This window comes from Adiantum capillus-veneris, chromosome 17 (assembly GCF_014529385.1).
Source record: "Adiantum capillus-veneris isolate H3 chromosome 17, ASM1452938v2, whole genome shotgun sequence".
NCBI classification, from domain to species: domain Eukaryota; kingdom Viridiplantae; phylum Streptophyta; class Polypodiopsida; order Polypodiales; family Pteridaceae; genus Adiantum; species Adiantum capillus-veneris.
This window is the reverse complement of record NC_140947.1, coordinates 28,429,454-28,441,790: the sequence shown is the minus strand read 5'-3', so window position 1 is coordinate 28,441,790 and position 12,337 is coordinate 28,429,454. Positions and strand designations below refer to the sequence as shown.

General features: G+C 44.8%; 1 protein-coding gene across 7 annotated transcripts in view; it reads right to left on the bottom strand.

Moving 5' to 3' along the window:
• Nucleotides 1–1,332: 1,332 nt before the first annotated feature.
• The window catches only part of NUDX14 (nudix hydrolase homolog 14), a 66,996-nt gene continuing 55,991 nt past the window's right edge, over nt 1,333–12,337 (bottom strand). Inside the window, exons 6-9 of one of the 7 annotated variants that reach the window (XM_086486381.1) lie at nt 2,114–2,212; nt 1,972–2,028; nt 1,871–1,889; nt 1,333–1,789 (exon numbers count right to left, since the gene is read on the bottom strand). In XM_086486381.1, the coding sequence (XP_086342507.1) occupies nt 1,689–1,789; nt 1,871–1,889; nt 1,972–2,028; nt 2,114–2,212 (276 nt within the window). In that variant the 3' untranslated portion in view covers nt 1,333–1,688. Of the gene's footprint in view, nt 2,029–2,113; nt 2,213–12,337 lie in introns of all 7 variants that reach the window. The other 6 variants (XM_086486382.1, XM_086486378.1, XM_086486379.1 and 3 more) reach the window with 6 other exon arrangements.

Genomic DNA, 12,337 nt, shown 5'->3' with positions numbered 1-12,337 from the left:
CTCAAGGCACACAACAGAGAGTGTATTACTTAGTGTGTAATGGAAAGATGGATAGCCCTAGAGTGATGGACGTATATACTATGCACGGGAAAAAAACCTCCTATAGAGAGAAAAAATGCTCGAGCGTTCACACACATCACTAATACATGTATATGGTAACAAACTATGACATACAAGTGATGATAGCCGACCCTATGGCCATTCAAAAGCAAAAGGATCAAGAAATCAGAGAGTTGAGAGAACATTTGGCCAAGGCTCAAGCCGATTTAGACACCCAAGATAAACAAGATGAATAGGAGCTACAGAGTAAAGAGCTGGTAATTTGTGCCACCACGGCAAAATCTTTATTACTTGCTCAACAAGTAACAATACCAGCCATAGATACTAAACGAGTAGACCTACACCCATTGTATATACCAAGTACATCTACAAAGGGTGGTGGTCTACCAAAATTTGAGAAAGCTACAGAACTGACTGATGCCCGAGAAGAGCTAAGGAAATGGTACCAATTACATTACACCTAGCTACCTATGTGGATGCATTAGCATTTGCCACCTCCACCTGCTTGCATGTATTATTCCATCTATAAATTGAGAAGCATTGTACAAATAATCATCCTATCAATCAACCTAACTACTTTGTGTTATTTTGTATTTCGATTGCTTACGTTATTTTTAATTATCATGTTAATTTAATGTATTAATTATGAATGATACCAATTATTATCCGCCAAAACATTTGGCATCTTGTGATGTTTAAAGTGCATCAAAGATATCAAGGCAAAGGTTATTTAATAAAGCTTGATGACTTGAAACATGCAGCACAACATGCTCATACCATAGCTAATTAGTTTTGTCACTTTGTGGAAGCATATTTTCTATATGGCATGTAAATATTTTATACAAGGGAAGATTACCAAGATACCCCCTAAAATTCGGTTAATTTGCCCTTCAAATTTCAAAATTTCTCAAAATACCCCGCTCTAAATTAGTTTAAGTGTCAACATTTGTGTTTACTACTTGAGAGACCACAATACCATCCAAAATCCTAGTTCTGTCAGCTTCAGTCGAGGGAGAACTAATCTTCCTATGAAGAGTTGCAAAGAGAAAAGTGTGTTTTGAGAGGACAAGTAGGGATATTTTGGGAATTACGGAAAACTTGAAGGGCATTTTAGGATTTTTTGGTAAAATATGAGGGAACTTCCCCAAATTTCAGGGGTATGTAAGGAATTTTGCCTTGATACAACTTTTTGCGACGATCACAAATTTAACACAATTGTAAAGTAACACAATTTTTAAAAAAAAATTGAAGTTCTTCAGTTGATCCCAGCCCTGACCACAAGTAAATGGTAGTTTTCTTTTTAATAGAAATAATGATCACTCCAAGAGGGAAATTTGCCTTCGTTATGAAGGATTCAGTTTGGTAAACTGAATTGAATGTGTCCTCTTGCAGTCAAAGAAAGACATCATGTTAATGTTGTGCATGCATGCTTGGCTCGAGCTTCATAACACATCGCTATATGCTTAAACCTACAGGCTCAATCTATTGCTGGCAGCTCACATTGACGCTATCTTAAGAGATAGCATTGAGTGTATCTACATGAAGTAATTGCAGGCATTCTGTGATTAGATGTGAAACATCCTTGAAAATTTCTCTGAAGTGCACATTGAGAAAGACGGTGAGAGTTCTCAGAGATTAGACAGATCAGGTGCATTCGGCGGTGCTGGTAACAAGCCTTCCCTCTTTGCCATTTCATAAAGTGTAATTGCTGCAAGCACCTTTGCATCTGCTGTCAATCGCCACAAAGTTTTGTAAGGAACTACATGTACTTTTATGAACTCTCCATGGTCTCTGAGGCCTGTTTCCTGACCTTGTAGTGAATCAATTACCTATGGTATGGAACATTTCAGGTATCTAAGCAACCAAAGGTGCAACAAGTTCTCCAAGCATTGGCTGTACATTCGAAATTACCTCTTGCTTTACATGGCTTCTGTAGAGCATTAAACTGATTTCCTCATCACATCCACCCTGTTCATATCAATTCAAGTATGAAACAGAATTATATGCAGGTGATCAATTAGAAGCAAAGATATCAATTGAATTCTGATCCTACCGGAGAAGGAAACATTTGTTGTCCAGTTGACTTGTCAAGAAAGTTCGTCAGATTTACCAGATCAGCAGACTTTATATGAATCCCCGTCTCTTCTTCTACCTATTTTTGTAGGCCAGGTAATTAATATAGCTCAAAGAAAGTACTATGCAATCTCTGCCTGAACAGACATTCACACTAAGGTTAAAAACTCAAATCAGGCTGCACAGGCACAAAAGACAAAATCTCCTCCGGCATCTTTAGTAGTGACTAAATACTATGACACACAGAAACTATAGCACATGCACAAAAGACATAGATATCTATTTACGCAGCGCGCCTTCGCCTCCTTTGCTCAATCTCTCTGTAATTTTGGGAGAATGGATGAGCTTGATGATTGCCTACCTGAAGGTTATTTTCAACTCTTTCCAGTCTTCTATTACTAGATGCTTTCATAATGAAATTCATTCACGTCAGTTCTCAATTCATATAGATTGATGGTAGAATAGTGATGTCTTAGTTCATTAGGAAAAAAATCAGAGTGATGAGAATGTCCATCTGCAATCTTCCAAGGTAAATGTACTCTGCTAGTAACACTCTCATACAACACATATCCTCCATGACATTTTTTAAGGGACCTTTAAGGATAGGAGTCGCTGAAATCAGCTCTCCTGAGTGACTTTGTTGTGTAAGGTTTGTGGGCTTTGTCCTAGTGTCCCCATGGAGCATGTCCCTGGGGATCCTAAGTGGCATATGGCATGTGTAGCATTGGCAAAAGAGGCCTTGGCCATAGGCTATCCCATGTGGAGCACTTCTAGAGTATAATATCACATGTAGGACTCATGTAAGCATGAATAAATCCCCCTCAATATGCAACTTCGAGTTTGGCTCTTAGAATAGGTTGTTCCAAGTTGTTATGCATGAGGTTAGCGATGCTACCTCTCTAGTGCTATATGTATACTCATTTCAACCAAGTAATCTAGTTCATTTTGTGTCTACACTCTAGTCAATTTCTATTGAGCGATTACTGTTGTGATTAGCATGTCATTAGTGTGAATGCAACTCTATTTTATCCACCTCCCTAATTGTAACATATGGTATTAGAGCGATAATGAGGTTAGCATCTCTAATTGATAAGATCGTTAATCTCTCTCTTTGTATGCATATGCTCTATTAGTACTCTATTAGCTTGCTTGAGCAAGTTCTTGTGCTTGAACCCTTGAGCCACTTCTCTTCTAGTTGAGGACTCATTAGCAAAGGCTTCATCATTAGATGCATGTGTGTTTAGATTCTTGCATTTCCCATTGCATTTGCATCATTTCGTGCACACAATTACTCCAGGGTGGAGCACGGGTCTTCCCTATGGCCTCGTATTTTTGGCAATGCAAGACATAATCTTGAACATACCCATGTAAGCCTCGTCAATAAAACTATCGTCGTAAGAGTGCAAAGGTTTTCTTTATGCATGGGTGCCCTGCACTTGGACTATCATGACATTCATAAAGAATTTGGTGTCACAGGACTACGTACTTTGATCTCCATGAACAGCATGATGAACGGAGGATCGAGACGATTCCTCTTTGTAAGGCACTTACCTGGTGGCGTGATATGACAAAGAAGCCTATGACGTGGGCTGATTTTTTGCGCCAAATTCAAAAAAGATTTTGCAAAAATGGATCCTTTAAAAGCCTATGCTAAGCTACAGAGTCTGTCGATGAAAACTATGTCCTTTGACAAGTATACTACGGCTTTCAAGGAGGCACTCACTTTCTGTAAGGTGGACTCTATGCATGTTGTACACATGTATCTCTTGGGTCTATATGAAGATTATCATTGGAGCTTGATTAAAGATAAAGCCCCGATTGATGTCGACGATGCTGTGGCAAAGGCCAGAACGTTCCACTTAACAAATGAAGTGAATTATGAAAAGAAGTTTTGATCACCAATCCGGCAAGGGCACTTCGAGGAAGCAGCCCCGATTCCAACAAAAGTCAAAATCTCCGTTGAGACGACCTCTCGACAATATCCTGTATGGTACCCAAGAGAAGAAAAAAGCCAAAAATGCCATCATTGCCAATGCAATGAAGAAGGGGGCTTGCTTGGCTGTGGCCATATGGGCCACCAAATTAAAGATTGCCCTAAGAAGAAAACCAATAAGCCACATACGCCCTTCGGTTCATATTCATGAGATCTCAGGCAACTCTGATGTTAGTTAAGTTGAAATCCATCATTTAGCACATAGTTCATGCACTAATTGTACATTTAGCACCAAAGTGTTTTATAAGCATGATCTTCCCCATTTTCTCGTAAAGAGCAATGGTCACGATGTAACCATACTCCTAAAGCTCACATAATTTTGTGGATGCAAAATTGGTAGAGAAACTACACCTGCAGATGCGGGACACTAGCCACGAGTATCGTGTGAAGATGGCTCGAGGTGAAGATACGGATGAGTACGGAATCAGACGATTCCTAGGCCTCGAGCTAGCCGATTACAAAGAAACCTACATTTCCACGTCATGTGTCTAGACAAGCAAATGTTATCTTAGGAATTCCATGGTTTTTTTATAAACAAGATACATTGTATATAGACTATGTACATCACTCTCTTGTTTTTGTTAAATAGGATATGCCTCATGTGTCTGTTTCGCTATGTAATCAGATTTCTGTAAATAATGGGTTTACAAATACCAAAGGATACAAAGTCTTTTGATGTTGACTTTCATCAGTGTATACCATTTGCATGGTTTTTGATTCATTAGTGCTTGGTACTTCTGTCACCGAATTTCATAAAAATGTTTCATGCTCTTCTGTTGAACTTCGAGATTCTGACGAGTCCACCCTTATCCAAGAAATCATAACTGATTTCAAAAAAGTTTTTCTTGATGATCTACCTCTTGGCTTGCCGCCTTCGAGAGGAGTAGATCATGCCATTGAAGTTGCGGTTGGTAGTAAGTATTTTTCAAAGCAACCCTATCCCGCTTCAGTAAAACCAAAGAGGACAAGATTCAGTGACAACTGAAGGATTATCTCGACAAGGGGTTCGTTCTGCCAAGTAAATCTCCATGGGGAGCGCCTGTGTTACTTTCTCGAAAGAAAGATAACACTATGCGTTTTGCGTTGTTTACAAGGGATTGAATAAGCTCACTATCAAGAATAAGTACCCGCTCCTGCGTATGGATGATCTCATACATCGACTCAATGGAGCATTATACTTTATGAAGATAGACCTACGATCAGGGTATCATCAAATACGAATCAAACTTGAAGACGTTCCTCAAACGGGTTTCGGTCCCTATGTACCTTTTCGTTTGACCAATGCTCCTGCTACGTTTCAGAAAATGAATAAGCTATTGAGACCATTTCTCGGTAAATTCGTTGTTGTATTTCTCAATGACATATTGATTTATAGTCGAAGTTTATCCTAACATCTTGTGCATAACACAACAACGATCTTAGTACTTCGATCATATCGTGTGTATATACGCGCTATGATCGAAGTACTAAGAGCTGAGAAGCTTTCTACCAAAGCCTCTAAGTGCGAATTTTTCAAGAAAGAGCTTCTTTATCTGGGTCATATTATTAATTGCAATGAAATTTGAGTTGACCCTGATAAGCTAGATAAAGTGTGAAATTAGCCCATTCTGAAGAATATATGTCAAGTCAAGTCCTTTCTAGGCTTTTTTTCACTCAAGGATTACTCCAAAGTTGTTGCCCTGTTTATGCAACTTTTGAAAGGAGGGGTAAAAGGACCGAAGACTTTGGGGCCTCCCTGTAATCATAATCCTCCTGTTGTATGGAATGACTGTCTCGACGAGGGCGTTAAGACATTAAAGCACTCGGTGACCATTAGACCAATACTGCATATTGTGGATCCGAGGAAGCCATTTGTAGTCGAAACGGAGGCTAGTGATTATGCGCTTGGTGCAGCATTGTATCAGGATGGACGCCCTATTGTGTTTGAAAGTAAGAAACTTTCTGCACTGAAATGCGTTATCCAACGTATGAAAAAGCGCTTTACATTGTGGTTCACGCTTTGAGGAAGTGGTGGCATTATTTGTATGGCTCTACCTTTATTGCGCGAACAGACCATCACTCTTTGCACACTGTCTGTGATCAAAGGCATCTTAGAGGCCGGGAGGCCGGATGGGTTGAACTTATGTAAGAGTTTGACTTTGAGATTCGATACAGGAAAGGATCTAACAATAGAGTTTCTGACGCACTCAACGAGATTCCTGAGGTTAATGCTTTGTCTATGGCCGAAATCTATCTCTCTCTCTCTCTCTCTCTCTCTCTCTCTCTCTCTCTCTCTCTCTCTCTCTCTCTCTCTCTCTCTCTCTCTCTCTCTGTGTGTGTGTGTGTGTGTGTGTGTGTGTGTGTGTGTGTGTGTGTGTGTGTGTGTGTGTGTGTGTGTGTGTGTGTGAGAAAGCGAACACACTGTAGCTATTGTGCGCAGATAACCAGGCACGAGCAGGCCAGGTTTTTCCAGCCTGCGCGAACTGAACCAGGGGCAGACAGGTGTTTTGGGGCGGTGCACAGGCCGGCAGGTAACAGAAGGGGCGCACCAGAGGGCTGCAGGACGTAAGGGTGGAGCAGACCCCTCGCGCAGCGCAGCAGATCATGTAGGGGTTGCCGAGCACGAAGAGCAGCAGACGCGTAGGGCTGTGGAGATGCAGAGGGAGCAAGTGCAGGTTTTCGGATAGCAGCCAACAGGGTTGCGTCCTCTGCTTTACAGGGTGTTCGCGTGCGCAGGTCGCGGGCCAGTACCACAGAGGTGGCTTATCGAAGCCACGTGCTGACCCAACTGGGGGCCGCGTGTATTTTGTTTCCATTCAGGTGCAGAATCAGGAGCAGACCCCACTGGGGCTGCGTTTCTTGTCTCGGGCAGGAGTATATGCGTTGCGCCCTGTGGGGTTGTGCAGGACAACGAACACAATGCCCTTCATCTTATTTTGCTCTATTGCTAATGCCTGCAGTGGGCTGAGGTTGTGAATATATCCGCATCGGGTTGTGGATGCTCACTTGTTGCCTGGTTATTGCTGAGCCAGAGCGTTTTTTGCGGTTTTTTGCGACGACCAAGCATGAGGAAACAGAACGATAAGCTTGACCCTTTAGAGGATGCAATTCAAAAGTGCAAAGAAGAAATGACCAAAACAATCAACAAGATCAACCGCAGCTTATTGGGCACAATAAAAATGCTCGACGAACACCTGTTGGCCCAAGAAAGCAAGATAGCTACACTGGGAGATCGTGTGACGGCCCAAGACGAAGAGATTGTGTCACTCAAGAGGGAGCTCACAGAGGCACAATCACGAAATACACTTGAAGAGGGAGAATTGCAACCTCAGTAATAGAAGAGCTAAACACGATCAAAGAGCAAGTGCGAGCCATCAAAGAGGGGGAAGAGCCATAGTTACATGGGACGGCGGGTCGGGGACGGGAACGGGGACGGGACGGCAAAAGTCAGGAAACGGGGACGGGGGTCAGGACGGCAAAAAAAAAAAAAAAGAGTTTTTTTGGCATTTTTTGACCTATACACATGCCACATACATAGAGCATCACTTTGACCACAAATTTACACTAAATAGACCAAAGAACATGAGTCATATAGACGCAAATGTGCTAATAAAACATCGAGAAATGAGGACCCAAAGGGTGGCTTTTATAGCCATTGGGGTGCTTTGAAGTTCAAACATATGGCTATTGGAGAGAAACTAGCCTCTAGAAATGATCAGGTTTTCAAATTTTAAAAAAAGTCCCCTCCCATCCCCTATCGTCCCCTCCCGTCCCTGCCGTCCCCGGGACGTTTTGCCTGTGTTCCCACTTGGTAGCTCTTTTCCCGTCCGTCCCCCCCCCCGTCCCGGAAATGGGCATCCCCCGTCCCTAGGGTCCGTCCCCTCCGTCCCCTGTTACTATGGGAAGAGCAGCACAAAGAAATGACGACCTCTTGGATGGACGTTATCGCAAAGACTCAACAGAAGGCAGATGAGGCCGAGAAGTGGATTGAGGTTGCCAAGAAAGGGAAAAGCAAGGAAACAACTACGTTCACACCCACCATCATTAACCTACACTCGAAGAGGAGCAAAGAAGGCGTGTGCGCTCTCTACATGTGAGGATCTGCGGTCTTAAAGACTAAGATAATGTGGACGAAGAGGTAAAAGAACTCATGGCTCTGATGGGGGTTCAAGAGCCGATGCACTCAAGAGCTTGGAGAGTGGGCAACAAGAAAAATGGGAGCAAGGGGGAAACCTCGAAAGAAAGGGCACTCATCCTTCGTCTTTCCTCCATGGAAGCGAAGAAGGACTTTTTGAAGAAGAGACCAACTCTTAAGAAAACAGGCATCTTCCTCGGGGATGACCTTACCCTCTCACAGATAATTCATATGTAGGAGGTAATGCCAGAGATTAGAGCGGCAAGGGAAAAAGGTAAGATTGCTTTTTACCGAGATGGAAGAGTGGTTATATTGGAGCCACGCTCCACATGACGATGTGAGACCTATGGGACCACACTCAAAGTTGCTACCTGGAATTGTAATGGATCTATGTGTCTTGATGTGGGTGCTTTTGAGGAAAGTTTTAGTGGGAGAGATATCATCTTCTACTCTGAGACACATCAGGCCCCTGGGCAGTCTATGCCTCACATTAGTGGATATAGATGGGAGACTGCATGTAGACAGGAGACACGATCAGAGCACAGAGGGCGGGGCTCAGGTGGAGTGGTAGTGTTATTCAAGGAGGAGTTGCAACCATTGATACATATAGCTCGCAGGGATGAGCAAGCTAGGTATATGTGGGTGAGATTGAGAGCAGAGACAGGCAGATATCTTTACATTGCTATTTGCTACTTCCCCCCAAGTACGCCAGTGTATGCACCACCCAGAGGACAGTCCACCTTTTCTATTTTGGATGATGACATCCTGGAGTTCTCTAGAGATGGTGGCATCATCATTCTAGGGGATTTCAATCCTAGGACTGCCCATCATCAGACAGTTTTTTATGATACTTCAGAGGAGATGCTGAGAGAGCTGGATGTTACAGAGACGGGCCTATCCAGACTATCACAGGATGGGGAGCATACTGAGTATGGACGACAATTGATAGACATGGGGACTGCACATGGATCAGTCATCTTGAATGGCCTACAGAGATTTCCCAATGCGGGGGGTTTTACATGCTTTCCACACAGACACAGTGGATTATGTCATGGCACAGCCAAGTCTCATCCCTAGTATCCAGGACCTCACGGTTGGACCTAGACCTGTTGGTGTGGCAGTGGACCATGCTCTTGTGTCGATGACCATCTCTTTCGAGTTTAGTGTAGCACACAGGCCACAGGCAACAACTCCTACTCGCTACACCTTCACGCAGGAGACGGACTCTGTATACCGATGAGATCTACAGACGCTTGTGTACAGAAGAGCCAGGGCGACCTTTAAAGCATAGTTACCCGGAACGCGGAACGGGAACGGCGATGAGATCCCCGCGGAACGGGGGAACGGCTAGGGGTCCGGAACGGGAGGTATAAAAAACACCCAAATAGTGCATTTTTTAGCTCCTTGTGTTTAAATACGAGTATTAGAGTGCTTTGACTCTAATACTCACAAAAAACTCGTTTTGAAGACCATTTTCAACCTTGCTATGACTAGATGATGAGAGAGAGAGAGAGAGAGAGAGAGAGGGAGAGATTTGAGAGAGTGGGAGGGAGAGGGAGAGATTTGAAGGCTTGAAGCCTTGAGCCTTGAGAGAGTGAGTCTTGAGAGGGAGAGATCTTGAGAGTGTGAGAGGGAGAGAGCTTGAGCCTTGAGGATTAGCTTGTGGAGAGAAAGGGGGAGGGGGGTGCATTTTATGAGTCCTTGAGGCCTTGCACCCTTCAAAAAGAAGCCCAAACATTTACTTCAATTTTTTTAATTTTTGCCAAATTTGTTTGTAGCCGTTGGCCGTTCCAGGGGCATTCCGGAACGTTCCGGGGGCGTTCTGGAACGTTCCGGGGGCGTTCCGGAACGGCCGTTCCGGTTTGCACTGGCCACCCGGAACGTCAGACGTTCCGGGACTTTTCGGAACGTTCGGGAAGGGATCTGCCCCCCGGAACGCCGGAACGGGGGCTAGGGGGCGTTCCCCGGTAACTCTGCTTTAAAGGAGCTTACTACTATACTAACACAGACATTACATGATGCAGCAGCAGAGGCATACCCACACACGCAGCCTGAGCAAAGATGCCGTTCTGGGAGGATGCCCCAGAACAGCTGGTATGATCAGAAATGCCGCGAGACCAGAGCTAGACTTCAGAGGGAGGTGCTTTTGGGGGCCATCACTCACTAGCAGTCACAGATTGACTTCTGACGCCTAGTGCGGTGGAAAAAGAGGGCATTTTTGGCTCACCTACAGCAGGATCTATACCAGCTATTCTTGAGTCAGGACTCACATGAGGCATGGCGGCTCTTTCATGAGCACTCCCCCCCCCCCTGCCATTACCTCTACAGAGGCCTGGGGCCAGTACACGTCATCTCTGTACACAGTTCCTCGATAGCCGCCCCTTCCGGACTCCCCCGATCCATGCCCCCACACATGTGCTTTTTTCACTGCTGAGATGGTGAGGAAGGCCATTGACAGGATGAGGACTGGGAGAGCATATGATCATGATGGCTTAGTGGTTGAGCACTTCATGCATGCCAGAGATCTACTAGCAGAGCTCCTAGCAGTTATGTTTAACCGTGCCATGTGTGAGGGCTTGCCTGATACTTGGAGCCTATCTACTATTGTACCTATCTTCAAGTCAAGAGACCCTATGGAGCCTGGGAATTATCACACTATCATGATCGGACACACATTGGCCCGGTTGTATGCATCCATTCTTGAGCAGCAGCTGAGTAGATGGGCAAAGAGGGAGGGGATACGTGCAGCCGGGCAGGCAGGATTCAAGAGAGGTTTTTCTACTATTGACCATATCTTGACACTCAGAGCCATCATTGAGGAGGGCAGATCACATGGGAGACGGATCTATTGCAGCTTTGTGGACTTCCACAAAGCATTTGACACAGTACCCAGAGCTAGAGTGATGCGCAGATTACAGGAGATGGGCGTACCCACAGAGCTCATTTGGGGGGTCATGGCACTATACAGGTCAGTAGTGGGGCACGTACGCACCTTAGAGGGCCTATCTACAGTGGTTCATTCCACTATTGGGGTGAACCAAGGTTGCCTGCTCTCTCCTACTCTGTTTGGTATGTATGTGGATGAGGTTTCTGACTACATTGAGAGAGATGGTGATAGAGGTGCACAACTGGCAGGAACATGGATTCCACTATTGTTATATGCTGATGATATTGTGTTGATCTCCGACTCTCCGGAGGGGATGTCACTTGGATGCTTTGCATAGGTTTGCCCATGAAAGTGGTTTGTCGGTCAACCTTGGTAAAACCAAGGTCATGGTATTTAATACCACCCCACAGTGGATCAGGAGGTCAGCGCCCGCATTCACATACGGCCAGGAGACAATGGAGTATACAGATGCTTACACCTACCTTGGAATGGTTTTTAGTGGACCAGCATTTTCATTGAGAAGAGCAGCAGAGACTAGATTGACCAGAGCCCATGCAGCATTGGGTAGATTGGAGAGGATGTGTTCACATGTTCAGTTTCAGGAGCCTCGAACAAAGCTCTGGCTCTTTGACACCCTGGTGGCTTCTGCATTGCTCTATGGAGCCGAGATTTGGGGACCTTCATTGGACCATCATGGGAGGACAGGTCGCACTGATGGATGGGGGGACATGGAGAAGCCACTAGTCTCTATGATCTCACGGCTCATTAGAGTCAAGGCCTCAGTACCACGTGCCATTATCCGAGCAGAGCTAGCTGCCCCCCCACTAGTGGTTGAGGCGCTCACCAGATCGGTCTCCTTCATACACCGCATGTGGAAACTTCCCAGAAACAGATATGCCCGCCTTGCACTTGAGTCCTCTCGGCAGTTAGCCATGCATGGAGATACAGCATGCTGGTATGGGGAGATGACATCATGGTTTCATGGTTTCAGGCGCATGGGTTCAGCATAGACAAACTGACCCCCTTCCAATACTCACTGGATGCACCCTCTCTGACTCTCACACAGTCCGAGATCACCAGGCTCATCCGTCAGGACCAGACTCAACTAGACACCAGGAGGACATGGATACAGCCAACACAGGATCTGGGCACGAAGATGGCTTTCTACAAAGAGCATCTTCTCCAGCTCACGGAGGATGGTTTTGTGACG